This window comes from Carcharodon carcharias, chromosome 6 (genome assembly GCF_017639515.1).
Source record: "Carcharodon carcharias isolate sCarCar2 chromosome 6, sCarCar2.pri, whole genome shotgun sequence".
Taxonomy (NCBI): Eukaryota; Metazoa; Chordata; class Chondrichthyes; order Lamniformes; family Lamnidae; genus Carcharodon; species Carcharodon carcharias.
This window is the reverse complement of record NC_054472.1, coordinates 90,078,784-90,104,752: the sequence shown is the minus strand read 5'-3', so window position 1 is coordinate 90,104,752 and position 25,969 is coordinate 90,078,784. Positions and strand designations below refer to the sequence as shown.

The 25,969-nt window shown below is 45.5% G+C and overlaps 1 protein-coding gene across 1 annotated transcript in view; it reads left to right on the top strand.

The window, feature by feature from the left end:
- Positions 1–2,296: 2,296 nt before the first annotated feature.
- The window catches only part of dnajc5b (DnaJ (Hsp40) homolog, subfamily C, member 5 beta), a 36,124-nt gene continuing 12,451 nt past the window's right edge, over positions 2,297–25,969 (top strand). Inside the window, exons 1-3 of the mRNA XM_041189063.1 lie at positions 2,297–2,403; positions 15,739–15,952; positions 23,532–23,706. Of these exons, the coding sequence (XP_041044997.1) occupies positions 2,297–2,403; positions 15,739–15,952; positions 23,532–23,706 (496 nt within the window). The remainder of the gene's footprint in view (positions 2,404–15,738; positions 15,953–23,531; positions 23,707–25,969) is intronic.

The following is a 25,969-nucleotide window of genomic DNA, read 5'->3' as shown; positions in this document are numbered from 1 at the left end:
CAGTATCCAGTGCCTTCAGCCATTTCTTGATATCACATGGAGTAAATTGAATTGGCTGAAGACTGGCATCTGTGATGCTGGGAACCTCTGGAGGAGGCTGAAATGGACCATCCACTCGGCATTTCTGGTTGAAAATTGTAGCAAATGCTTCAGCCTTACTTTTTGCACTGATGTGCTGGTCTCCTCCATCATTGAGGATGGGGATATGTGTGGAGCTGCCTCCTCCAGTGAGATGTTTAATTTTCCATGACTGTTCATGTCTGGATGCAGCAGGATTTCAGAGCTTAGATCTGATCCATTGGTTGTGGAATCGCTTAGCTCTGTCTATCACTTGCTGCTAATGCTGTTTGGCACACAAGTAGTTCTTTGTTGTAGCTTCACCAGGCTCACACCTCATTGTTAGGTATGCCTGGTGTTGCTCCTGGCATGTACACCTGCTTTCTTCATTGAACCAGGGTTGATCCCCTGACTTGATGGTAATGGTAGAGTAGGGAATATGCCAGGCCATGAGATCACGGATTTTGGTTGAGTACAATTCTATGCTACTGATGGCCCACAGCATCTTGTGGTCGTCTAGTCTTGAATTGCTAGATTTGTTTGAAATCTATCCCATTTAGCAGAGTGGTAGTGCCACACAACACAATGGAGGATATCCTCAATGTGAAGACAGGACTTCATCTCCATAAGGATTATGTGGTGGTCAGTCCTACCGATACTGTCATGGACAGATGTATCTGTGGCAGGCAGGTTGGTGAGGATGAGGTCAAACATGTTTTTCCCTCTTGTTAGTTTCGTTACACCTGCTGCAGACATAGTCTAGCATCTGTGCCCTTTGGGACTCGACTAGCTCGGTCAGTAGTGGTGCTATTGAGCCACTCTTGGTGATGGACATTGATGTCCCCACCCAGAGTACATTCTGCTCTTGCCACCCTCAGTGCTTCTTCCAAGTGGTGTTCAACATGGAGCAGCATTGATTCATCAGCTAAGGGAAAGCAGTACGTGGTAATCAGCAAGAGGTTTCCTTGCCCATGTTTGACCTGATGCCATGAGACTTCATGGGGTCTGGAGTGGATGTTAAGGTGTCCTCGGGCAGCTTCCTCCTGACTGTATACCACTGTGCCGCCACCTTTGCACCTGAGGGGTGAAAAGTTCTGGAGCATTTGGTGGTGTATTCGTGCTTTTGTATTGCTTGAGTGGGCAGAAATACTTCAGAGGCCCAACCCTAAGCATGTCAATGGAGCTGCTGCTGAACGGTCTCAGCTGCAGAAGAATGTTCACTTTTGACAAGCTTTTCCAAGTGTGTGGCCGTTTCCATCATTGACCCCCACCCACCCAGCATGTGTTTGTGTACTTCCTTCAGTCTGTGCTGCCTTGCCCCCCACTCCCACCTCTCCCCCCTCCGCCTCACCTGCACTGGAGCTCTTGCTCTGACATCGCACTGAAAGCTAGCCAGGAAAAAAGTGACTTTCTTGTGCGCCCCCCCCCCCCCCCCACCCCCCCCCAAACCTCCACTGAATGCACTGTGCCTCCTATGGGTTCATGGCTGCGCAAGGTTGTGTGCGCTCACCTCCAAGTTCCCCTCGAAGTTTGGCTCGCCAGGTGCACGCCTTTTAAAGGCAGCCGTAAATCACAACGTTCTGATGTCACGCTGACGTGGGAGGTAAATTTGCCGTGGGGGATGATTCCGGCCTGAGGGCACAATAATGAGATGCAAGTACATTAAAACTAATTTCCCAACGTTGGATGATGGAAAAAACAGCCCAGCATTGACGGGTGGAGCAGATGATCGCAAACTGGTTTCACGATGATGTGAAACTGATTTTTGGCCTTGTTGCCATATAGTCTGCTCACGCCCGCTGCGAATGGAATCAGATAGTTCTGCCATTAATTTCAAAGGGAAGATTGTTTGCCTGTGTAGTTGAAATATTCAAGTTAATAGCAACTGATGATTTATTCCTTGTTCCATGAAAGAAAGACAAAAAGCTTGCAGAGTATTTCACAAGCATAAAACGAGTTTTCAAACTTTGCATTTGTGGTCCTGCTGGGAGTTTTACAGTCTTTTATTCAGGATGTTGTTATAAGCTTAAAGTGAAGAATTTCTGTTAAACTAAGATATTTGAATGTAAAACTTTCAACTGTACCTCCTTCAGCCAGTCAAATATAGATCTTGTCAGCAGATACCTTGTTAAATAAATATTTCAACCTTTCCTGTCTTATCCCGTGTAGTTCTATGAAATTGGCTTCATGAACTTCATTATGTTTTCCAGACATCTGGTAGCTGCAGACATAAGTAAAAATGGCTGAGCAAAGACAACGTGCACTTTCTACATCTGGAGAAGCACTTTACCAAATTCTGGGCCTAGAGAAAGGAGCTTCACATGAGGAGATAAAGAAATCCTATAGGTATGTAGAGCAGTTTACCAAATCCCACACCAAAGTATTGTAAAGGAATGAAAATACTAGGAACTAAATTTTAGATTAATGATACCCTTCATTAGAACTATTATGATCAAGCTGAAAAAGCCTCTTCTATAGAATGAGGACTAATCAGAATGGATGGAAAAGAGAACAACATGTTCGCATGTTATGCATTCCGCTGCATTACTTTCACAAAGTAACTGCTTGGAATAGCAGCATATTACACACACGTCAAATATCAGTGTTTCTTGCTGATATTATTTTGGAGTTTTGATCAGTGTGTCAGTATATGCTGACAAAAATCAGCATAAACGTTGTCTTCCTTCTTCCCTTGCAACTGCTGCCCTCTCCCCCATTGATGCTTGTATCTGGTTCTGTGCCAATACCCACCCCACATTACTACTGGTGTTGGTCTCTATATATATTATAGACAGGAATTTTGGTCCCCCATCCACAGTGTACATTGATCCAGCAATTCTTGCCTGTAGTACGAGCAGCGGTACAGAGATTGACTCTAATCTGTCACATTACCAGCCAGATTCAGATAGGAGGATGGTGGGACAGGACTGAGCCAGGATGGAAAAGTAGATGGCAGCAAAAGTGGGAAGTGGATAGCAATTAAAGAGGAGAGAAATTAGTGGTAATAAAGGGGAGGGGAAAGGTTAAGGGTGGTGGAAGAGGAGAGAAGCTTAGAGTAGCATTTTGGCACAGGGAGAAAGGAGGATGCCAACATTAACAGAACAGAGAGTGAAGGTGTAAGAGTGAACTGGGAGAAGGGACAGTGATAGCATGAATTATGGTGGTGAGAGGATAAAGTAGCAACTTGAATTGAATAAGTGCATGAAGTGTTCCAGCTTAATAGGTTTGGAGGGGAAGAATGATACCAGGTTGAATTGACAGGGAGAGGAAGAAGTATTGAGATCAACTTAGAGTAGGAGGAGAGAGTGAGGAATTAGATAGGGTACAGTGGGTGAGAAATTAGGCTGCTAGTGCATAATTTTGGGTGGGGGTGGTACTAATGCCCTTACAGCTCCAAAATGGCATGCAGGCGTACACTTGAAACGAATAACACCAGGAGCCATATTGGTGCAGACGATGGGGTATGTACAATGAACGTACTCTAGAAGGAGGCAGAAAAGGTTGGTCTGATGCCAGTCATGCCAATATAGAAGCTCAACGTTCCAGCCAATGCCTTTTCTTAGTCTTACTCAGCTGAACATGTGCTCAAGAGCAGGTAGGACCCTCCACCAATGTTATATAAAGGGTTCAGCAACTCCTTACAGATTAGTTACTGATTGGTTTAGTCTGCCTGTTGGTCCAAATCCACGAGTGTTTGGTGCTTTCCACAGTTGTTTTAACAACAACTTATATTTATATAGCACCTTTAGAGTTGTCAAACATCCCAAGACACTTCACAGGAGCTTGATCATACAACATTTGACAACGAGCCACATAAGGAGATGTTGAGCTGAACTTTAATCTTAAAAAAACACGCAGGTTTGAGTCAGATGGGGAGTTAAAGTCTTGTCCTTTTCCCAAACCAAACCCACCTCCAACCTGCCCACTACTGGCTTTAACTGGGGCTAGAAGGCAGATGGCCCACCAACCTGATATAAGGAGGCAGGTTGAAACTTTAAATATGAGTGAGCCGCATTGTCATTCAGGTTTTCAACTTTGGGTTTCCAAGTGCCAGATAACCTGGCAACAACTTTCTCATGGTGAGGACTTGGTGGATTCAGGCAGTAAGTGCCATCATACTATCCTCCTGGATCCAAGTGCCTGAGATGCCTCTGTGATTGGTTCCTCCTCCCCCGTCATCATTCATGACTACTGATCTCATCTACGAGGCTCCCGACCAACCCCAATTTATTGCTCCCACGCACCAAAAGGCATCTGACAATCCCATCAGTAACAGTTGGACTCCAAGCTCTAAGCAAAGTCCTGTGCCAGGTTGGTGCTGGACTCCTCCATGCTCCTTGACATTGACTGCAGGTTTCTGGCAGGCTTCCCAATACACTAAGCATTTCATATGTAGAGGAGCAGCTGAAAGTGGAGCGCATTGTTGCTTTTAGATGCATAATATGTGTGTGTCTCTGTCAATAAAAGCTAGTAAATGAATAAAGACTCGGTTCCGAAGCTCTGATATCCATGTTCTAGCAAAAGGTAATGTGATGCAGGAAGAAGGGTAAGAGGTGCTTGCAAACACCATCTTCATATTGTAAATAAAAAGGGAGTATGGGATGAGAGGGAAGAGGGATGTGAGAAGCAGGATTAGGTGTGCAACTTCTGCTACCGTCAATGATTTCAGCCATGCTTGTGGCCAAGGCTTCAGCAATGGCTGTTCCAATATTAATCAGCACTGTCTCCTCCATGGAGGCTCTGGCATGCAGATTTGCCTGTCCCCTTCTGATTAGCTCCTGCTGCCTCTGGTTGTGCATCACCTTTTTCTACATTCCCAAATCAGAATGGAAAATAAAGCAAACTCTAGTTGTGATAAAATGAATAAGAGACCAGCCAGTTTTCCGCAATACTGTGCAAAGATTAGTACTTTTCCCTGAAAATTATTGCAATGGATACAGCAACAAACAAGGAGAAAGAAAAGACAAACAAATTACACAGGTGCCAGTTATCAGACTATCGGAGAGAAGATAACAGAACTGTCCATCTTGTAATTGACAAGATATGACATGAAGCAGCCTCCTGTATCTAGCTAGAAATGTGGTGGATGCTGATGACAACAGTGCAGCAGATGACTGCTAATTTGAATGAAAAAATATATGCTACTGCTTAGGTACTTGCAAATCAATAGAAACTCATTGCAAAAATATCCCATGGCAATAATTTCCATGGAGAAAGGCAACAGATTCTAACTTTGCTCATACCTTCTTGTGGTGCCTAACATTTTTATTTAAAAAATCTAGCAACAACATATTTGTTTTTGCTGTTCCATAAATAATAAGATGTTAGGTATAAATAAAACTTCATATTGCTAATAGATCTTAATACCTTTCTGATACATCTAATTAACATCATGCATCAAATCCCTTACGATTATCTTTAACTGAGTATCAAGCAAGATGAATCAAGTTATGTCTGTTATAGAAACATGGGAAATGTGATTTGAATTATAAAATGGCATTTAGTTAACTAATTAATGCAATGAATTACTAATGTGACACAGCTTTCAAATGACTTGGGGATCAGCGAAGCCAGTGGAATACATGATTATCCACTCAGGTGAAATTGATCATACTGGGCACAACAGAAGCAACCTTTATTATAAATATTAATTTCCTTTTCTCTTCTTTTGATATTTTTGCCACTGCCAGATGCTTTCAACATTGATTGTGAAACTCCTGACATTGCTTTAGTGCAATTATATTTGTTTTTACTATTTAGTTTTTCACTTTTTTGGGGGTACATTCCCTCACACACACCTACATTAATTTCCCCTCAACCTTCACCAATCCTTGTCATCACGTGAGATGGTTCTGGGTCACAGAGCTCTCCATGACTGACCTCACCACCATATCGTTGTTAGACGGATGGGCATCATTCAACATAGACTATTGGTTATTTCCAGTTTTTCTTCACCAAGATGGAACTACTCATTTTTTTTTACACGTTACTCCATTCAGTAGTCCAGACACCTCGCAAAATTCGCCTGACTTAGCTGTATGACTTTAAAAATTATTTTGCAATGTTACAGGCTCTGTGTGCCTGCTTTCACATATATGAGAACAATGTATGTAGGGGCAAGAGTAAGCCATTCAACTTCTCCATCCTGTTCTATTAAATATGATCATTATTTATCTGTACCTCAAATTCCATTTACCCGCCATTGTTCAATATCTCTTGATATCCTTGCCCAATGAAAATCTATCGATCTCCACTTTGAAAAGGTTATATGTTCCCACATCCACAACATTTTTGGGGAAGTGAATACCAGATTCCCATGACCCAGTGTGTGGAAAAGATGTGTTCCCCTGTCACTCCTGAATAGCCTAGTGCTAATTTAAAAACTGTGTCCCTTTTGTCCTGAATTCCACCACCAGGGAAATAGCAGGCCAGATTGTGCCATCCTGATATGTGGCCGAATCGAGACTGGCAGGCTTTGAAAATGGTGGCCAGGACCCGATTCTGGGATTTCCGCCCACATTCTCGGTGCTGGCAATTTTCATTGCCCGCACCCAGCTGTCCTGACATTGCAGGCTGAATTGCGTAAGTGGGAATTTCAGACCTTCTGCAATTTTTAAGGAACTGGGTCGCTTTTGGAAGGTGAAGTGGTTCACAACAGCTCAGAAGTGTCGTGAACCATGGGGGAACCATGGTTTGGAGTAAGAAGTCTTATGGCAGCTAAGTTCAAAAGGTGTTGCCAATTTCACATGCTTTAATGAAACGCTGGATCATAAGTTATATATGTTTTAATACAGTGATTGAGGATAGGGCTTTGCCTTGAATAGATAAGTGACCATTAAACTGAACATCGTTATGAAAGTGCAAAAGTTTTTAGTTGCATTAGAGTACATCATCCACTCAATAAAGTGCTCATCTGCATTGCGCAGTAATGAAATTCCGAATTGATTGTGTGAATTATCCCCTTTGCTGTCATGTTTTCCTTGATGTTTAGCTCAGCCATCTGTTTGGCTATTTCAAAGCTTTGACAGATGGCTGAGCATCTGTCTACAAAAGCTTTGATGTATTCAGTTCATGAGGTTTTGTTGAAACAGCTATTGAAAGGAATCTCATTATGAATGCTTGGCTGAGTTCCAAACACACTAATGGATTCAGCTTAACAGCTTGGCTATTTTCACATATTTATGAGTTTTAGAGGATTATAGTTTTTAAAGTTGATTCTCAAACACTTTTTGTTTATTTTGACAGATTTATGAGCTTCTCAAAGTTATTATAGGGCTTGTGAGTTTTGTTTATAGTAAATATTTAGTGAGTGGGTTGGGTAGGTATGGGGGATATGAGGGATGAAGAGTATGGGACTGACGGTAGGGGTGAGTGGTCTAGGGGTGAGGGCTAGAAGACCTCATATGCATCTCCAGAACTGGATCAATCTCTCAGTGAAAGTAGGTAGGCCTTTGAAACTGACTGCCTCAGCATTAGCCATCTCTCCAACTCCAACTCTCTGACTCCAACCTATCTCCGACTGCCTGCTATGAAAATAGCATGGATGAACAGGAGGTGGGATCACGATATTGGAAAATCCTGCAACTCCTGATTCCTGCCTCGTAGATTAAAATGTGGTAGATGTATCTACTCCACCAACTCCTTGAAATTCTTCCAATTAGATCACTCCCCCCTCCATCTATCTCAATTCAAGGGTGTATAAGCCAGATTTATGCAACCTGCCCACTTAAATTAATCCTTTCAGCCCTAGTAATATTCTAGTGAGTCTGCATTGCACCCTTTCCAAGCTCAACATATTTTTCTTGAGGTTTTGTGTCTAAATCTAAACTCAGTACTTCAGATAGGGTCTAACTGATACAATTGGGCATAATTTCCTCGATTTTGAATTCCAGCCCCCTTGAGCTAAAGGTCAATATTAAATGAATCTTTTTGCTTGCTTTTTGTACCTGTGCACTAGCTTTTATTGATTTTTTGGCCACCTACAAACCAAAATTCTTCTTCTTCTCGATAGCTCCTAGTCGTTTGCCATTTTTAAAAAAGATATTTGGCTGGCTTGGAACCAAATAGTTCATCTCACACTTCTAGACAATAAACTCATCTGTCAAAGTTTTCTCCCTCTATTATCCACTTAATACATCTACATCTTCCTTTGTAACTTCATGATCCCATCCATATAACCCACTGCCTCCTAACCCCTAGGCTACATTTTCACTCCCAAGTCAGGACCTCAAGGGTTGGCAAAATTCCTGACTCCACAAACCTGACTTCGGAGGAAATGCCCCAGATTTTTGGATTATTGTTCCCGATGGTGGGTTTGGGGGGGCTGGTATTAATAGGAGTTGGGACCGCTGCCCCAGAAACATTGCGGAAGCAACCACAGGGGCTGCTGGGACTTTTGCTGAGACTTTCTCCCAGTTACAATAAAAAAACAGCCCCCCCCAGCCCTCACTCCTTGAGCTCCCTCCCCCCAAATACTCTCCTTGTCCCATCCATGCCAAATCATGTCAGCTCATGTCCCCCACCCATCGCCATGCCCCTCATGCCCTCCATGCTAACCTATGCACCCTACCCATCCCCATTGGCCCCTCATACCCCACCATGCCAACCTCTGCTCATCTAGCCACCCCTCATTCCCATGATGCCAATTTATGGCTCTCTAACCACACTCCATGGCTTTTTATAGCCCCTTTGCCAACCTAATGTCAAATTATGCTAACGCATGACCCCCCACTTTTCCCATTGGTACCATTTTTGCCATCCATGCAAACTCATCCAGTATCTACCATGGGCAGACCTTGGGAGCCATGGTGAATTGAAATAAAATAAAATTCTGTGTCTATTACAGACTTCACTATTTTCTTGAAAAGACTCTATTCATAACCCATTTAATTTATTTAAATAATTCAAATACTTAATCCCTTATGAAAAAAAATTCCTTCATGTACTCAATCCTTGAAAGAAACAAACATTTGTAATCATACCCCACATCAAAGACTTTGGGCAGAATCGTCCCAGATTTGCACTAAGTGCAGTAGTTGGTGGGTAAAGCAATGTTTTACCCTGGCGGATTTTCACGCCATATCATCCCAAACCCGCCACATTAATTATGCATTCCTGGGAAACAAGCCGTTTCCATGGCAGGCGGGGTCTCACTCACCTGTCACACCATCACTTCGCTGCTTCAGCGTGCAGGGCACCATATTTCAAGTCCAGCAACGTGCACCTCTCAGTGCTTCCAGCCCACAACTGCTGCAAAGACATGGCCCTGAAAGAAAAAAAAGACTGCAGCCCCTAGGTTCAATGACGCACCCCTTGAGCACCTTTTGTACACTGTGGAGGCTTGCCATGATGTCCTCTATCCCCGCTCTGGCTGCAGGATGCGCAGTAACCTCACTAATCTGGCTTGGGAGGTGGTGGCAGCAGTGGTCAGCACCTACGTCCTTCAAAAGGAGACAGCCATCCAGTGCCACAAGAGGATGAATGATCTCTTCTGATCCACCCTGGTAAGTCACTCTTCTCATCACTCTCAACTCACACACTCACAAACCCATCACACATCCACAGGGCCCTCACTCACTGCTGGTTGAAGGGACATCACCATTTACTCTCTCACACACCTTTATTGTCCTCATCCTGTCCATGGGACTCACCACACACATACATGGCAGGCATACTTATCATCTGGCCTGGCAGGCATCCTGCTTGCAGTCTCTCCATCTCTATTCATGCAGGGCAAACTGGCACACAACAAAAGGGAAAGGTCATAGACTAGTGGAGGAATGCCCAAAATTAAGGTGCTCACTGACTTTGAAAACAGACCCATCCAGCTGGCCGGCGATTACCGGGACGGGTCCTGAGCTGACGATAAGGTCGGCGCTGCTCAACCAAGTAAGAATCCAGCAGTGCAACATCCATCAGACAACCATGCCATGAGTGATGTGTCCTCTTTCAAAGTCCCCTGCCATGCATTAATTATCTCTCCTTGCTTTCACAGGCACATCTGGGAAACAGCTGATGGAGTCCATGACCCAGGCCCTCCAATCAAGCCCCAAAGAAACCTCTGAAGAGGCATTTGGAGGCACCCTCCTTGAAGTCTCATCACAGCACTCACCCACACCCTCCATCAGCACAGAGACTCACACCTCAGTGGGACCTAGTTTTACAGTAGCCTTGGGGTCACAATCTGGCGAGCATATCACACTGCCTGAGCCACAGCTGGCAGAGGCAGGGACTTCCCAGGTGTCTGGCACTCAGAAGACTGCTGGAGGTCAGAAATGTGCTGAGTCTGAGTCAGACAAGCCTCTGGACTCAGTCATGTCACAGTTGCTGGAGCTGAAAAGACAAGCTTGAGAACATCAGGAAGGGATGTTTGCTGCACTCTTCAGATTGCAAGGCACAATGGAGGAGTCCATCTGCCTTCAGGCTGAGGTGATAGCACCAGAATGCCAATGCACCAAGGTCATCACTGGTGGACTGGTAACTGCCATGGAGACCTTGGTCTAGGTCATCGCTGCTGCACTGCTGTGCGGGCTCAACTCCATCGCTGATGCCATAGTTGGACTCCAACGTTGTGTGTGTGAGACAGGTGCAGGGCAGCTCGATCTCACTCTAGCTACCTCTTCTCCTCAATGATTCAGCCAGGGGCCCTCAGGCATCCACAGGGAGGAGGATCAGCAGGTGTACACCCCGGGGCCATTCATCCAGGTGACTCTGGGAGTGTCTGGCCCATCCAAATTCCCTCTTCCCACAATCTCAGCAGCTCCAGCTCCACAGGCTGAGGAGGGTGCCATTGTCACACAGCAGGACCCCAAAAGCAGGCTGGGCCCTCAGGTCTTGGCCCTCCAGAGGACACCTGCCAAGGTCATCACAGGCAGGGTGTAGCAGTGAGCAGGCTGCCTCCACCTCTGCTGTGGATGGCCGGGGAACACCAAGACATAGCAGCAAGGTTAGGAAAGTTAAGAAGATGTAGTTGCACAGTCTGGGCACAAGTGTTAGTCACTTGTACATATTGTTCACTATTGTCAATAAACTCCCAAAAATGTCTCCCTGCCTGTGGCTCCTTGTTCTGATGAGCTGTGTTCATGTCATTCAGATGTGAAACCTTTCTGCACAAGCTAAAGGCAGGTGTCTCAGTCCAGGGCCTCTTCCCTGTGCTTTGTGTAGCCTTCAGACTACAGTGATGGTCCTGCCTCACACTCCCTGGAGACATTACTGATACCTGCACCTCAAAGGTGCTTGTCATTGCTGCTAGGATGTAGTGGGCAGGCATCAGAGCTCTGTCATTCTCTCTGTGTGCTCTCAGCACCCATAAGGTGGGGCTGGCTCCCATCTCGTCAGCATCTATGACCAGTCATGCTGTACTCCTGAAGGGGTCAGTGCTGAAGGCGGACAAAGGATCAGACACTTTTAAAGTTTCATGGCTGTGTCTCTGTGATATGACCCTGATTACAGAGCGCAAGCGAGCTACGCTTGGTCAGACAGGAGTCAGACAACCTCCGAGGCTATGTGAAGCTCAATGGATTGTCCTCGCTGCATGTCATCATCATCCTCCTGCAATTGAGTGACTATTAGGGTCTCTGCTGTGTCTCCATGACAGGAGCATTATCACAGAGGGTATGTGCGCTACCATAAGCCAGACTGGAGTCTAACATCCATAGATGCAATCTGTGGATCTATGGCATTTCCTCACTGCGTGTTGTCATCATCCTCCACAAATCTAGCAGCCATGAGGGCATCTTGAGCATGCATGCCTCGTGCCAGTGCAAGGGCCTCAGCTCGTCACTGTCGCCTTCGAGAACCTCCTCACTCTCATCCCCGTTAGCTTCTTCCTCATCGGAGGAGACCTCCAGCTCCTCATTGGAGGAGACCTCTAGCTCCTCCACCTCCTCCTCAGCCAGCTCCTCTCCCCTTTGCAACACCAGGCTGTAAGGTGTTCAGCAGATGACGATGATGCGTGACACTCTCTGTGGACTATATTGCAAGGCTCCACCAGACTGGTCTAGGCACCAGAACTTCAACGTCAGCATCCCGATGGTCTGCTCCACCAAGTTGCGAGTTGCAGTAGGAGCCTTGTTATGCCTTCGCTCTGATGCAGTCTGAGGTCGCCACATGGGTGTCATCAGCCATGGCCTCTGTGAGTAGCCCTTGCCCCCAAGGGACTATTCCTGCAGCTTCTTTAGACCCTCAAAGACTTCAAGGATCTGTGACCAACTGACAATGTAGGAGTTGTGGACGCTCCCTGGAAACCATGCACAGACCTGCAGGATGTGTTTGTGATGGTCGCATACCAGCTGCATGTTCAGCGAATGGAATCCCTCGTGGTTGACATACTTGACTGCATGTTGCGATAGAGATCTGAGCGCCACATGAGGGCAGTTGATGGCACCCTGCACCTGTGAGAAACCTGAGATCGGGGCAAATCCAGTCCCTCTTGCATCCTAGTTGTCCTGGTCTCAGGCAAAATACACAAAGTTGTATGGCCTCGCAAAATGGCACCTGTAACCTCATGGATGCATTTGTGAGTGGAGGCTCGAGAGATCCCACAGCGGTCACTTTGGAGCCCTGAAAGGAGCCACTAACGTAGAAATTGAGCACCGTGGTCACTTTCATGGCCACTGGCAGTGGATGCCCTCCATGTCCACATGGTGCCAAATCCTGCTGTTGTTGGCAGATGAGACCGACCAGCTCCCTAGACATGCGCATTCTTCAGCAAGACTGGTTCTCGGTCATCTGCAGGAATGAAAAGTAGTGTCTATAGACCCTGGATCTAGCGAGGCGCTGACCAGCAACAGCTTGCTGTGGCTCTTCGGTGGTGTGTGCAGGAGCCCCAGCCGCCCCTTCTTCCTGTGGGTGCTGTTCCTCCCTCTGCACAGCCAGGCACGTCAGCTGCTCTCTTCTCAGTCATCTACAATCTCTGTAAGCCATGAGGCATACAGCTAGGTCACTAGGCTCCATGATCCTGATGTTGTATTCCTGCAGGATGAAAGAGAGAGACATTTGGGTTAGTAGGGGTGTACTAAGAACCTGTCCTGGTTAATTGAGAAGGCCCCTTAACGCATCCTGGAGAGACTGGCCACCAGTTGGATGGCCAGAGATTAGAGCATTGCATGGCTCCCCAAAACCCCACCCACCTCCACCCCACCGATTGGTGACATCTTTACCCACTGGACTGCATGCTGTGCTCTCAGCTCAGGTGCAGGCATTCTCCTAACCCATACTGCAAGGCTGCACTGTTAGCTTGAACCATGGGGAAGAATGGTCCAAACTGGGAAGATGACATTACAAGGGGCTGTGAGCGCCTCTGCCAGTGACTGCTCCGTGGCCAGCTTTAACAAGGAGATTGTACAACTTGCTCAGGTGCCCAACTATTCCGCAGTCCACTAAAATGCTCATTACTTTGCAGTCTGTGCCCAATGGGTGAAAAGCTCTGGAGCACTTGGTGGCACTTCAATGCCTCTGCGTTGCCTGAGTGGGCAGAGAAGCTCAAGGCCCGACTCCAATCATATCAATATGGCAACACCTGAACCGTCTCAAATGCAGAGGAATGGTCACTTTATATGAGGTTTCCCTAATGTGTGGCCGCTTTCTTCTCCCAAACCAACCTCCCACCCCGTAAGTGCTTGCACACTACCTTCAACTGCAGGGCAGCCCTTGTCCCCCCCACCCCCAACAAGTTGCCTCAACCACAAGGCAGCCCTTGCACCCCACCCCTGACAAGTTGCCTCAATCACGAGGCAGCCTTTGCACCCCACCCCATGCGCCTCAACTTGAAGTCGAACAGGTGACCCTCTGAGTTCCCCTCAAAGTGCAGCCCACCAACTGCATGCTTTTTAAATGCTGTTGTGAGACATGTTGACATGCAATCATGCTGACGTGGGCAGAGGGTGGGGAGGATGATTCCAGCGGGCTGGGTTTTTAATGATAGGCAGATGTAATATAATGAGGTTCCCAATATCTGATGGTGGGAAACAAGGCTCACCATCGGTGGGTGGAGCGAACGATCGCAAACTGGTTTCACGACATCGTGAAACTGATTTCTGGCTTTCTTGCCATGTTGTCTGCTCACGCCACCGAACACGACCAACGCCAGCGGGTACAGACGATTCTGTCCTTTAGAACCACTTGGAGCTATCAGTCAAACTGTGCATTTACAGGCCCCCACTGTGATAATGATAGATCAACCTATGGAATTAGTCATGCAACACTAATCCTATAATGATAACCCTCAGGCTTACGTCAACAGACAGCTAGTGAAATTGTAAACAGACACAGCATACTTTTTTTTTCAAATAATTAAAGGGCTTCAGAATTTAAATGACTTGACTGTTCCACTGAGCTTATCCACTTATCACCCACTTCATGTCTGCACTGAACAATCCAAAAGGGCTCCTGACCTCTCCCAAAGGGGTACCTGGACCTCTCCAAAAGGGTACCCCACCTCTCTAAATAACTCTGACAGCTTTAGACCTTTTCAGCAAACGTCTTAAACCCTCAGGCCATATTTTGGACATCCCACTTACAAAAGTTGCATCTGTTTGAAAGCAGCTTCACTTTTACACGTGCAGCTGCCTCTGTGAACCACGGACATGTAAACTACAACCTGTGTCCTCCATGGCCCACCCCCCCACCACTGGCGAAAATGGTGGGTGCTGGGTCCGGGGGCGGGACTTGCGGAATCAGGAATCTGGGGCTATTTTGGCTAAGGCATGAAGCCCTTGCGGCTCTGCGAAAATTCAAGCCTTAGTATCTTATGCAAACTTTGATATACAATCCTCTCTTTCTTCATCCAAATCATTGATATATATGGTTAAAAGTTGAGGCCCTTATATAATCCCTGGGGAATACCTTTTGTTACATCACCCCTGTCAGAGTATATTCCCTTTATCCCTACTCCATCTCTACCTTCTAACTAATTTTTAACCCATGACACAAGGTTTTCTCCAATTCTGTGTGCTTTTATTTTTACTATTAATCCCTTATGCGAAATCCTATTCCATGCCTTCTTTGAAGCCCATATTGATAATATCCATGGATACTTTCTTGTGAACTGTTTTTGTGACAGCTTCAATAAAAAATCTTAGATTACTTGGACATGACCTACCCCTCACAAATTCATGCTGACTCTCGGATTCACTCATTATTACTCAAATGCTCAATCAGTGATGCTAGATTCCAGTAGCTCTGTACAGATTGCATTAAACAACTGAAATGATATGTTCCTGATTCTCCCTCTCTTCCTTGTTAAATAATGGAGTGACATCGAAAGGCAAACTTCCTGAAACTGGAGAGCTTTGGAAAATGATTAAATCATGGATTTGGGGCTTCTTTCGAGGGTGGCCAATCAAAAGAAGCCCCTAAGGAAGTTCTTGGCAACAGGTTCACGGTTATAATTCTGTCAAATGTCAAGTTCCTAAGAAGGGATCAAGTTGAGGTCAAATTTTTCTCCAGATGCAGAAAGAAAAAAATCAATTTTTAGGCTATTTTCAACTTGCAAATAGCTCAAGAGCAGTCAACTTGACAGAAATCTATGAACAGGTTGGCTACCTGTCGTCTTATAGTGTGTGGCATTGAGGAAATATGCAAAGTTGCAATAAAAAATTTGAATTGTTTAAACTGTTAAGATATGCATTGCTCAGCCAGTTTTTAGACATATTTAAATCTCATGGTTGTCACATTCCACAGAAAACTTGCTTTGAAACACCATCCAGACAAAAACCTTGACAACCCAGATGCATCTGATAAGTTCAAAGAGATCAACAATGCTCATTCAATATTGTCAGATATAACCAAACGAAACATTTACGACAAATATGGCTCCCTGGGACTCTATGTAGCTGAACAGTTTGGTGAAGAGAATGTGAACACGTATTTCATGCTGTCTAGCTGGTGGGCGAAGGTTTGTTTTTTTCTTTTATTTTGTTTTATTGTACAGTAATATTTTGTGGTGCTATAAGTTACATCAGTGCTGCAGTTTGAAAAGGTCAGAATTCAGAAAGAGGGAAACTGAGATTTTCATGGTTAAAAAATTAAGTACTATCAATGTAACATGTTACAAAGGTTGGTTTACATATAGGTTCAAAATGTAACGTGCAGTCTAAGCACACAGACGGCACGAAGGTTAAAAAAAAAGGTTCCTTTATTCCACTGGCTTCAAAATTGTAGCAACTGTCAAGGGAAAGCATAGCTCCAAGAAACAGCTATTTACAGAGAATATTTGCCACCGATGCCCAGATCTCTGTCCTAGTCAGGATCTCGGCTCCTCAGGGCAGCACTCACCAGGTGCATTCAGGCTTGTCCTGCTGCCAGCCCCTGGTGGCCATCCTGCTCCCCTCTCTTTCCCTATGAGGCTTCTCAGACTCGGGGTGCTGCCAGTCAGTATGATCTAGGTCCCAATTCCCTTTCTTGGTTCTTTAGCCATCCTTGGGGGCTTCGAGCTGCCCTAGACTCCTGCCACACTGCCAATCACCAGTCCTGGCTTTGTCCTGGCTGTTTTTTCCCTTGCTTCATGACATCTAATTCTGCCCCTCAGCTTGACAAAGACACTGCTCCTTGTAGGGAGGGCTCCAGAGGGCCTGACCAGTCTCTCTGCTTGGTGTTCTCCCCCACCATCGCCAATTGCTGCCGGAAGCCCCGCTGCAAAAAGGTATGCAATGTCTTGCCTATCCTGTATATGTCACTTGGCCCAAACCCTTTCCTGTGTAAACCGATCCTGTGTTATGTTAAAGTTTTAAATGACTCGGTGATTTTTCCAATGGAAATTATCACAGGGCTCTCCCACTCTCTTGCTACAACTTTGGCAGAAGATCAAGAGAACCCCTGGAGAAAGTGGGCAAGGGGGACAATTTCCATTATAAACTGGCACTGGGCAATCATCATCGATCAAGTCATGGGCCTGATAACCTCACCAGAGGTCAGAGCCATTTTCATAGTCAGGTCGCTTATGAATCTGATTTGCAAGCGACAAGTCCAAACTAGCACTCAAGGCAGCTCACAACTGGAGCGTGGCAAGTGCATGAATTTCATCAAATCCGCGGCAAACCTGAATCAAACATTGTTTCTCTTCCCAAGCCCCAGTCGTGGGAGGTGGGGTGGGAATATTTTTGTGAGACCAGATGGTTCATTCGTGCTGATCCTGACTCTACAAAAGACAGAAACTTACCATTTATTTTGTGCAGCTTGTAGCACTCCTTTAAGAACTGCTGGACCTAATACCAATGGGCAGAACATGGGTTTCACATACTCCACCTACTGGTACCAAAAAATTGCTTTGGAAACCCATATACATCACATTCTAATGAAACTGCTGCCTTAAACCAGCCTGGTCTGGTTGCTCATTTCCTTGACCAGTTGTAAATGGCAGCAGGAGGATCATAATCCCAAAATGGGCATAAGTTCAGCGATGTAATTTTCAGGAGGCACTTATCCCATTCCTCCTGCTGGAGACAATGAAAATCATCCCCAAAGTAAATGAGCATGCACACCATTTGTCAGGTTGTTTGCACCAAAGCTACATTGGGCCATTGGGAGAATTTCCATGGAAATTTTACTCCCTGATCTTTTCTGGTCTTCCCCATGGAGGGCAGTGATGAAATCAGAAAGTCACTGTAGAAGTAACCATAGTAATGGTATTAGACCCAATCACTCTGCAGTACACCATGTAGGAGTGCTGATGTCCTGCATCATCGTGCAATTCCGACATCACAGAATTGCTCCAGTGCAGAAGGAGGCCATTTAGCCCATCATGTCTGCATCAGATCTCCAAATGAGCAATTCACCTAGTGCCATTCCTCTGCCTTCTGCCCCTAGCCCTGCACATTCTTCCTTTTCAGATGATAGTCTAATTCCCTTTTGAATGTTTCAGTTGAACCTGCCTCCACCGCACTCTCAGGCAGTGCATTCCAAACCCCACCCACTCGCTGCATAAAAACATTTCTCCTCATGTAATTTGTAAAAGAAGCATAAGTGACTTTAAATCTGTGCCCTCTCATTCTCAATCCTTTCATGAGTGGGAACAGCTTCTCCCTACTAACTTTGTCCAGACTTCTCATGATTTTGGGGAAGGCCGGAAAAGATCAGGGAGTAAAATTTCTGTGGGAATTCTCCCAATGGCCCAGTGTAGCTTTGGTGCAAACAACCTGACAAACAGCGTACATGGTCATTTACATTGGGGATGATTTTCATTGCCTCCAGCAGGAGGAATGTGATGAGTGCCTCCTGGAAATCACATCGCTGAACTTATGCCTCTGTCAAACCTCCCCTCAACCTTCTTTTCTTTTAAGAAAACAGTCTTAACTTCTCCAATCTATTTTCATAACTGAAGTTCCTCATCCCTGGAGCCTCATTTAAATATTTTATAATCTCCCAATTACTGGAGGAGAAGACTATTATTGGGTACAATGCATTACACACACAACTCAGCTTAAACCTTCCTTGCATAAACTGGACACTTGTGGCAATAAAGCCGAGCACGTCTGAGGAAATTCTGAGGCACATTTGTCTTATTTTACACATCCAAATGCGTGGAAGAAAAATTGAAATGCAAAACGCTCAGCCAAAAAATGGTCTTTCACTTGACTTCTTGTGGCAATTGATTATCTTCTCCTAACTCATAGAAAAACTGTGCACCTTTCAGTTTCTTGCTCCTCCCACCACCACCCTTAAATTGTGTTGAGTTGCATTAAGGCACAGAAACAGTTCATTCTGCCCAGCTATGCCAGTATTTATTATTCATGTGAGCCTCCTCCCACCCCTCTTCTTCAAACCCTATCAGTATAACCTTAAATCCCTTTTTTGCTCATGTGCTTATCTCACTTCCCCTTAAATACATCTGTGCTATTCGCCTCAGCTACTCCTTGTGGTAACATATTCCATATTCTTATCACTCTTTGCATGAAGATCTTTTTCCTGAATCAATAGTTACCCAGAAAAGTGAAAAGTTGGAAGTTATTAGTTAGAAGAATTAAAACCACTTCTAGCTTCTGGGTAACTAATTTGCTGACATCCCCAACCCTGCATGGGACAGTCAACTACACACCACCACCAACTACACACCACCACCAACTACACATCACCACCAACTACACACCGCCTACCCACTAAACACCTCTAACCTCTGCACACTACCACCCATTGACTACCGCCCATCCACTGATGCCCACCTGGACCTGCACGGTTCCTCCTGACTACACCCCCATGTAGACTACCTGACACCGCCCCCCCACACCCGACTGACTCCCCTACTGATTACCTGGCCCCCCAGACTGACTCCCTCCAACTGACCCCCCTTGACTACCCAACCCTGAATACCTGACCCCCCCCAACAGCTATCCAACCCCTGCCCTCCGAATGACCTCCTGCAACTGCCCCCCTGCCACTACGTGACCCCCCCATTGACTATCCAACTTTCCCCCAATTGACTCCATCTGACTGATCCCCCTCAACTACCTGACTCCCCTGACCGGTTACCCGACACCTGCCCACAACTGAGCCTTCTTGACTAACTTCTCCCGAATTCCCAACCTCAACTACCCATCAACAACTACCCAATTCCTCCTGACTGACACCCCACCGACTGTCACCTCCCTGACGGTCACACCATGACTGACACCCCTCCTGACTGACACCCCTCTGATTGACATCTCCCTGACTGACACCCCCGTCCGACAGCCTCTGACTGATACCCCCACGAGCACCTGACCCCAACTACCGGATCCCCCGTGACTGACTACCTGACCTTCCCCCTCCCGACTGACCACTCCCCAACTGACTCCCCCTGACTGACCCCCTCCGATTACCCAACCCTCCTGACTGACACACCCCTGACTGGCAGCTTCCCTGACTGATCCCCACACCCCACCAACTACCTGATCACCCCCCCCCACCCTACCCACTCCCCCACCCCCGCCACCCCACCGACTGACACCCCTGTCCACCATCTAAAAGGCACAAGTCAGGAATGTGATGGAACACTCCCCACTTGCCTGGATGAGTGCAGCTCCTACAACACTGAAGAAGCTTGATACCATCCAGGACAAAGCAGCCCGCTTGATTGGCACCACATCCGCAAACATTCACTCCCTCCACCACCAACAACTGCAGAAATTCACCAAGACTCCTTAGACAGCACCTTCCAAACCCTCGACCACTACCATCTAGAAGGACAAGAGCAGCAGACACATGGGAACACCACCACCTGGAAGTTCCCCTCCAAGTCACTCACCATCCTGACTTGGAAATATATCACCGTTCCTTCAGTGTTGCTGGGTCCAAATCCTGGAACTCCCTTTCTTTCAGCACTGTGGGTGTACCTACACCACATGGATTGCAGCGGTTCAAGAAGGCAGCTCACCATCACCTTCTCAAGGGCAACTAGGGATAGGCAATAAATTCTGGCCCAGCCAGAGAAGTCCACATCCCATGAATGAATAGAAAAAACCCACCTGACTGACCTACCCCGACTGAACCACCCCCCCCACCCCCCCGCCCCACAACTGACTTCACCCTGGCTGCCCCCCTGACTGACCACATCCCCCGCCTACTGACCCAACCCCCACCCCACCCCAGCCCCCAGCAATCCTACCCATTTACCTTCTCCCTGGCCTGGACTTTAAATTTACCTGATTCACGGCAGCTGGTGCTATAAGAAAGGGGGCTTGGCTTATTTACTTTCAACTGAGCTGCCCTTGATAGTAGACCCCGGGAGTGTGCTGCACTCCACGGATCTCGCCTGGCCAGAGTTGGAAGGTCAGGATCACCTGGATTTGAAGGTAAAAAATTATGAACTGTGTGGTAATCTGCCTCAATTGCCACTCCACTGTAAGTTCTGTGCCCATCTCTCCCAAATCTCACTGTTTTGAATCCCTCCAGTCTAATTTCTATTTCCATCACAGCAGCACCAAGACTGTTTTGGCCAAAGTCATGACCTACACTCTTTGTGATTGTGACCTCGGCACATTATTTTCCTTGATCTCAGACGGCATATAACATGTTGATTTGGTTATGTTCCACTATAGCCAGCTCTCTCCTCCGTTACCCAGCTCTGTGAACTGGTCTTGCATGTTTCCACTCCTATATATCAAAGGCAGTCAGCGCATCACCTTTTCTAGCTGTTACAATCCCCAGCTGAGGTTACCCCTGAACAAGCCTGATCCCAGGGTGGAACCCAACTTGATAGATCCTAACTTTTATTTGTTTGTTTAGATGTGTGGAGAGTGGCTACTGAACAGAGTCACAGGAGTCAGCTGATGAACTTTAACAAAAAACTAAAACATTTATTCAACAAGAAAAGATGAACTATATTACAATTCTCCTTCACCCACAACTATACCTTTACAGATTTGTAAAGATAACACAAGTTACAAAAGCTATCTTATACCCTAATATACACAGTTAGTACCCAGTCCATGTAAACAAATAGGCGCCCTGTGGTCAGACACACCACACTCTGACCTCAAGTGACAGATGTCACCTCAACCAGATGCTATGGATCTCTCCTCAACTCTCCTAGCCGCTTGTCACACTGTGAACCAACCCATCTCAATGAATTCTGTCCTTCGTTTGAGGGTTTCCAATCTTCCAATCTCCACTGTCCAAGACCTTGCCTTGGAATCTTCTCCAAAACTATGCTTTCTCTCAGGTGCCCTCCACAAGGTTTCATCTCCTTCTGCTGTTCCTCTCCCTGGGTCACCACATACATTCAAGCTGTCTTCCACACACTCTGTCTCTCTGACTCAGCTGTCAACAGTACACCACTGCTTCACATGCCCATAGCAAAGAGTTACAGACCTTCAGTTGTCTCTTTGGATCTTCTTGTCTCTTGCAAGCTGTTCTCACTTTAAATCTGCTTCCTGCAGCTTTTGCCTCTTTAAGTTTGAAGCTTGGAGCCTTTCTTCCTGCCCCTCACTCTTAACTTCACTTAACAGGACCTTTTCTAAGTTCCGGTCCTTCCTTCGACCAGAAGGTCACTTTGGACTTTCTCTTCTTCCACTCTTCTGGATTTTTGGTGTTTTTCTTTAGCTTGGGACTGACTATCTATCCCCTTTGCTCCAGATTCTCATGGCAGCAACTTTCAGAACCAACTGCATTCAAACAGCTTCCAAAACAACTGCTGTTCCTCTTGTGTGTGTGTGTGTCTGTGGGAGGGACCTGCTTCTCTGGGCCCCTGTTGCTAGGAAACAGTCCAATCCTTCTACCCTTGTATGTTTACTTTCTCTTTAGGGGTCATAAAACTCCTCATTTGAAATGCAAGCACATTTCTAAAGTGAAACTAAAACTCCATTTGACCTTTTTTAACACATAGATACAGAAATACAAATCAGACTTAAACTTTAAAGCTAAACATATTACTAGCACCTGCAAATACCAATATAACTTGCTTAAACTATCTCTATTTCCTAATACCATCATATCCCGAGACTGCAAATATCTATCCTTGACTCCCTTCATTTCTTCATCTATATGCTGCCCCTCTCTGGCATTAACCACAAGCATCTGTTTAACTTTCATATACATGCTAACAACACTCAGACCTGCCACTTCACCACGTCTTTCAATCCTATGACCACCTCACTACTGTGGACTGCTATCTGACATCAAGTCATGGAAGAATCATAACTTCCTTTGGCTGTATTTTGGAAGGACTGAAGCTATCAATCTTCATGCTTGCTACATTACTACAGACTGCAAGATAGAAACCAATCTGAGTGATTTGAACAGTGAGTGACAGTAGCAGTTTTGTAACTCATAGAAAACAAAAGACCTGAGACCTATCTTTTTGTAAACAAGGAAATTTTTTGGCTAGATTAGCATTTCCTACATTTTTATGGATGGATTTAATGCAAATTTTGTGTACCTCCTAGAATACCAAAATTTTTGTTTTTTAAACCAGCTAAAGGGTTATTTCATTACTAGGGAAGTGGGAGAAGAGAAATGATTTTGTAGTGTCATTGTCCAATCTTCTTTTAAAAATGTGACCACAACAGAATGACAACCACCCACCATTTTGATTGTCAGTATTAAAATAAATGATCATAGAATCTTCATTCTGTCTATGTACTCTGTGAGGTATTTTGCATATTTAGCGACAGGCTGGCTCCCCTTTAAAGGAACAGGATACTTTGAAATTCTGATGCAAAAGAGGGGTCCTATTTTCAATGTGGCCAGTCCACCCTGTGTGAAGTCGAGCTACACGTCTAAGCCTCAAAGACTAAAGTAAAACAAAACATATCCTTTTAAAGAGAACAGAGTGCCTTTAATGACTAGTGAAGCAGGAAACTGGAGGTTCACACAGGAAGAACCATGCACAACACAGTCAATCACAAAGCTCATTGTGTACCCTTGCAACCACCAGAGCACAACCAATGGAAAGTCCAGCACATACCTCTCAAAATCAGAGCTCAATAGCATAGGAGGACAAAATAAATTATACTGTCACTTCTAATTGGTTGTTTTTGTTTGTTTTCTGATTTGCATTTTAGGGGCTTTTTGTGTTCTGTGGGTTGATCACTGGCTGTTACTTCTGCTGCTGCCTTTGCTGCTGCTGTAACTGTTGCTTTGGTAAATGTAAACCCAAGTCCCCAGGGGGTGAAGAATATGAATACTATGTCTCACCAGAAGACCTGGAAGAACAAATCCGCACAGACATGGAGAATGGTAAGTGCCAAAAGCAATTAAGGTACCTCTTCTTCTTTAGGTCGAGCCCTCCACAGACAAGATGCTCGTGGGTTAGTTCTGCAAGTCCTCAATTGGCAAGAAAATCTGTAACATCTTGGCCCTGATATTTATCATCTTAATGGCTGGGGAATGCAAAAGGAACAGCAAAAGAAGCAAGGCGCAAGGCATTAGGTCTCTACCCGGTGCCCTCATTTGTTGAGGAATTCCTCTGGAGGGCAGGCAGGCACAGAGTACTGCACCGCCTCCTGATGCAGGTGTTTTACTGCATGGATATGAGCAGGGAGGAGCCAAACAGCATCTCCCATCACATTTTCCTGTGGGAATGAATGATGAGCACCATTTTGAGGGGTGCCCAGAGAAGGTGTCGACAGCCCAAGGGTCAGAGTGGAGAATGCAGCAAAGGCAAAATGGCCTAAAAAGGTTTACGTCTGTTACTTCCCAATGAGATTCATCTGACCCTTGGGATTGGAGCCCTTCTACCTGCATCCAGAAAATCCTTATGTATTTCAACATACATACAAAGCATAGTGAATTTGTAAACCCTGTTCTGATGGTCATCAATAGTCCTTTCTTCTCATTCACTAATAATAGTTCAGACTGTTGTTACTTTCTTCTCATTCACTAATAATAGTTCAGACTGTTGTTACTTTTTAGAATACAAGTCTAATCTCATTTACATCAATTTATAATAATTGAGTGCCCAACTGGGATGTAAAGTAGGCTGGGCTGACAAGATCGAACAGCTGAATATTCTGCTGACATCCGAGGGACTGTGAATATGCAAATATCCAAGTCCCTGGGATTTTTGGATGGGATCAGTAGGTTGAGCAATGAAAGAAGATGAGCTCTGCTCCACTGCACTTACACCACGGAAGTGGGCCTTCAGGAATTTCTGCAATTATGTATTAGTTGGTGCAGTGGTGAGTACACTATCTGTACATCTCTGAGACTGGCCTTGAATCCAATCCAAGATAGATATGATGAATCCTCCAACCTTAGGCTTTATAGCACTACTTTTAGTTAGTTAGTGCAATTTCAGGCCAACTTCCAAATAGATTTTTTTTATGCATTCATAAGATGTGGGCATTATTGGCAATGCCAGTATTTAGTGCCCATTCCTAATTGCCCTTGAGTAGATGGTGGTCTACTAACACAACTATTATGATACTGTTCCCGCAATGGTTCCTGATTATGGGTCCAAGCATTTTTCTTTTGCCTACCCCAATACAAAGACAGATCATTCAACCTTTCTACAGCCTTTGACCAAAAAGCAAAAAAAAACAGATATTCAGGGTCCATAGCAGAAACAGGCTTAATTTGAATATTCAAAAACTTAACAAGTGTTTCAAGTGAGGGCCTGGATACAATTGTTTATCCTTGTGCAGTCACAATGTCAGATTTCGAATGCCCAACTCTATCTCTCATTGACATGTCTCAACCCCTCGACTGCCTTTATGTTATCAGATTGTTTGTCTGACACCCTGGCTTGGATAAGCTGCAATATCATCCAGTTAAACATTATCACAGAATCACAGAATCACAGTGCAGAAGAGGCCCTTCGGACTATCGAGTCTGCACTGACACGTGAGAAACACTTGACCTACCTACCTAATCCCATTTACCAGCACTTGGCCCATAGCCTTGAATGTTATGCCATGCCAAGTGCTCATCCAGGTACTTTTTAAAGGATATGGGGCAACCCGCCTCCACCGCCCTCCCAGGCAGTGCATTCCAGACCGTCACCACCCTCTGGGCAAAAAAGTTTTTCCTCACATCCCCCTAAACCTCCTGCCCCTCATCTTGAACTTATGCCCCCTCGTGACTGACCCTTCAACTATGGGAAACAGCTGCTCCCTATCCACCCTCTCCATGCCCCTCAAAATCTTGTACATCTCGATCAGGTCGCCCCTCAGTCTTCTCTGCTCCAACGAAAACAACCCAAGTTTATTCAAAACAAAAACCGAATTACCTGGAAAAACTCAGCAGGTCTGGCAGCATCGGCGGAGAAGAAAAGAGTTGATGTTTCGGGTCCTCATGACCCTTCGACAGAACTTGAGTTTGAATCCAATCTGTCGAAGGGTCATGAGGACTCGAAACGTCAACTCTTTTCTTCTCCGCCGATGCTGCCAGACCTGCTGAGTTTTTCCAGGTAATTCTGTTTTTGTTTTGGATTTCTAGCATCCGCAGTTTTTTTGTTTTTATCTCCAGGTTTATTCAACCTCTCTTCATAACATAAATGTTT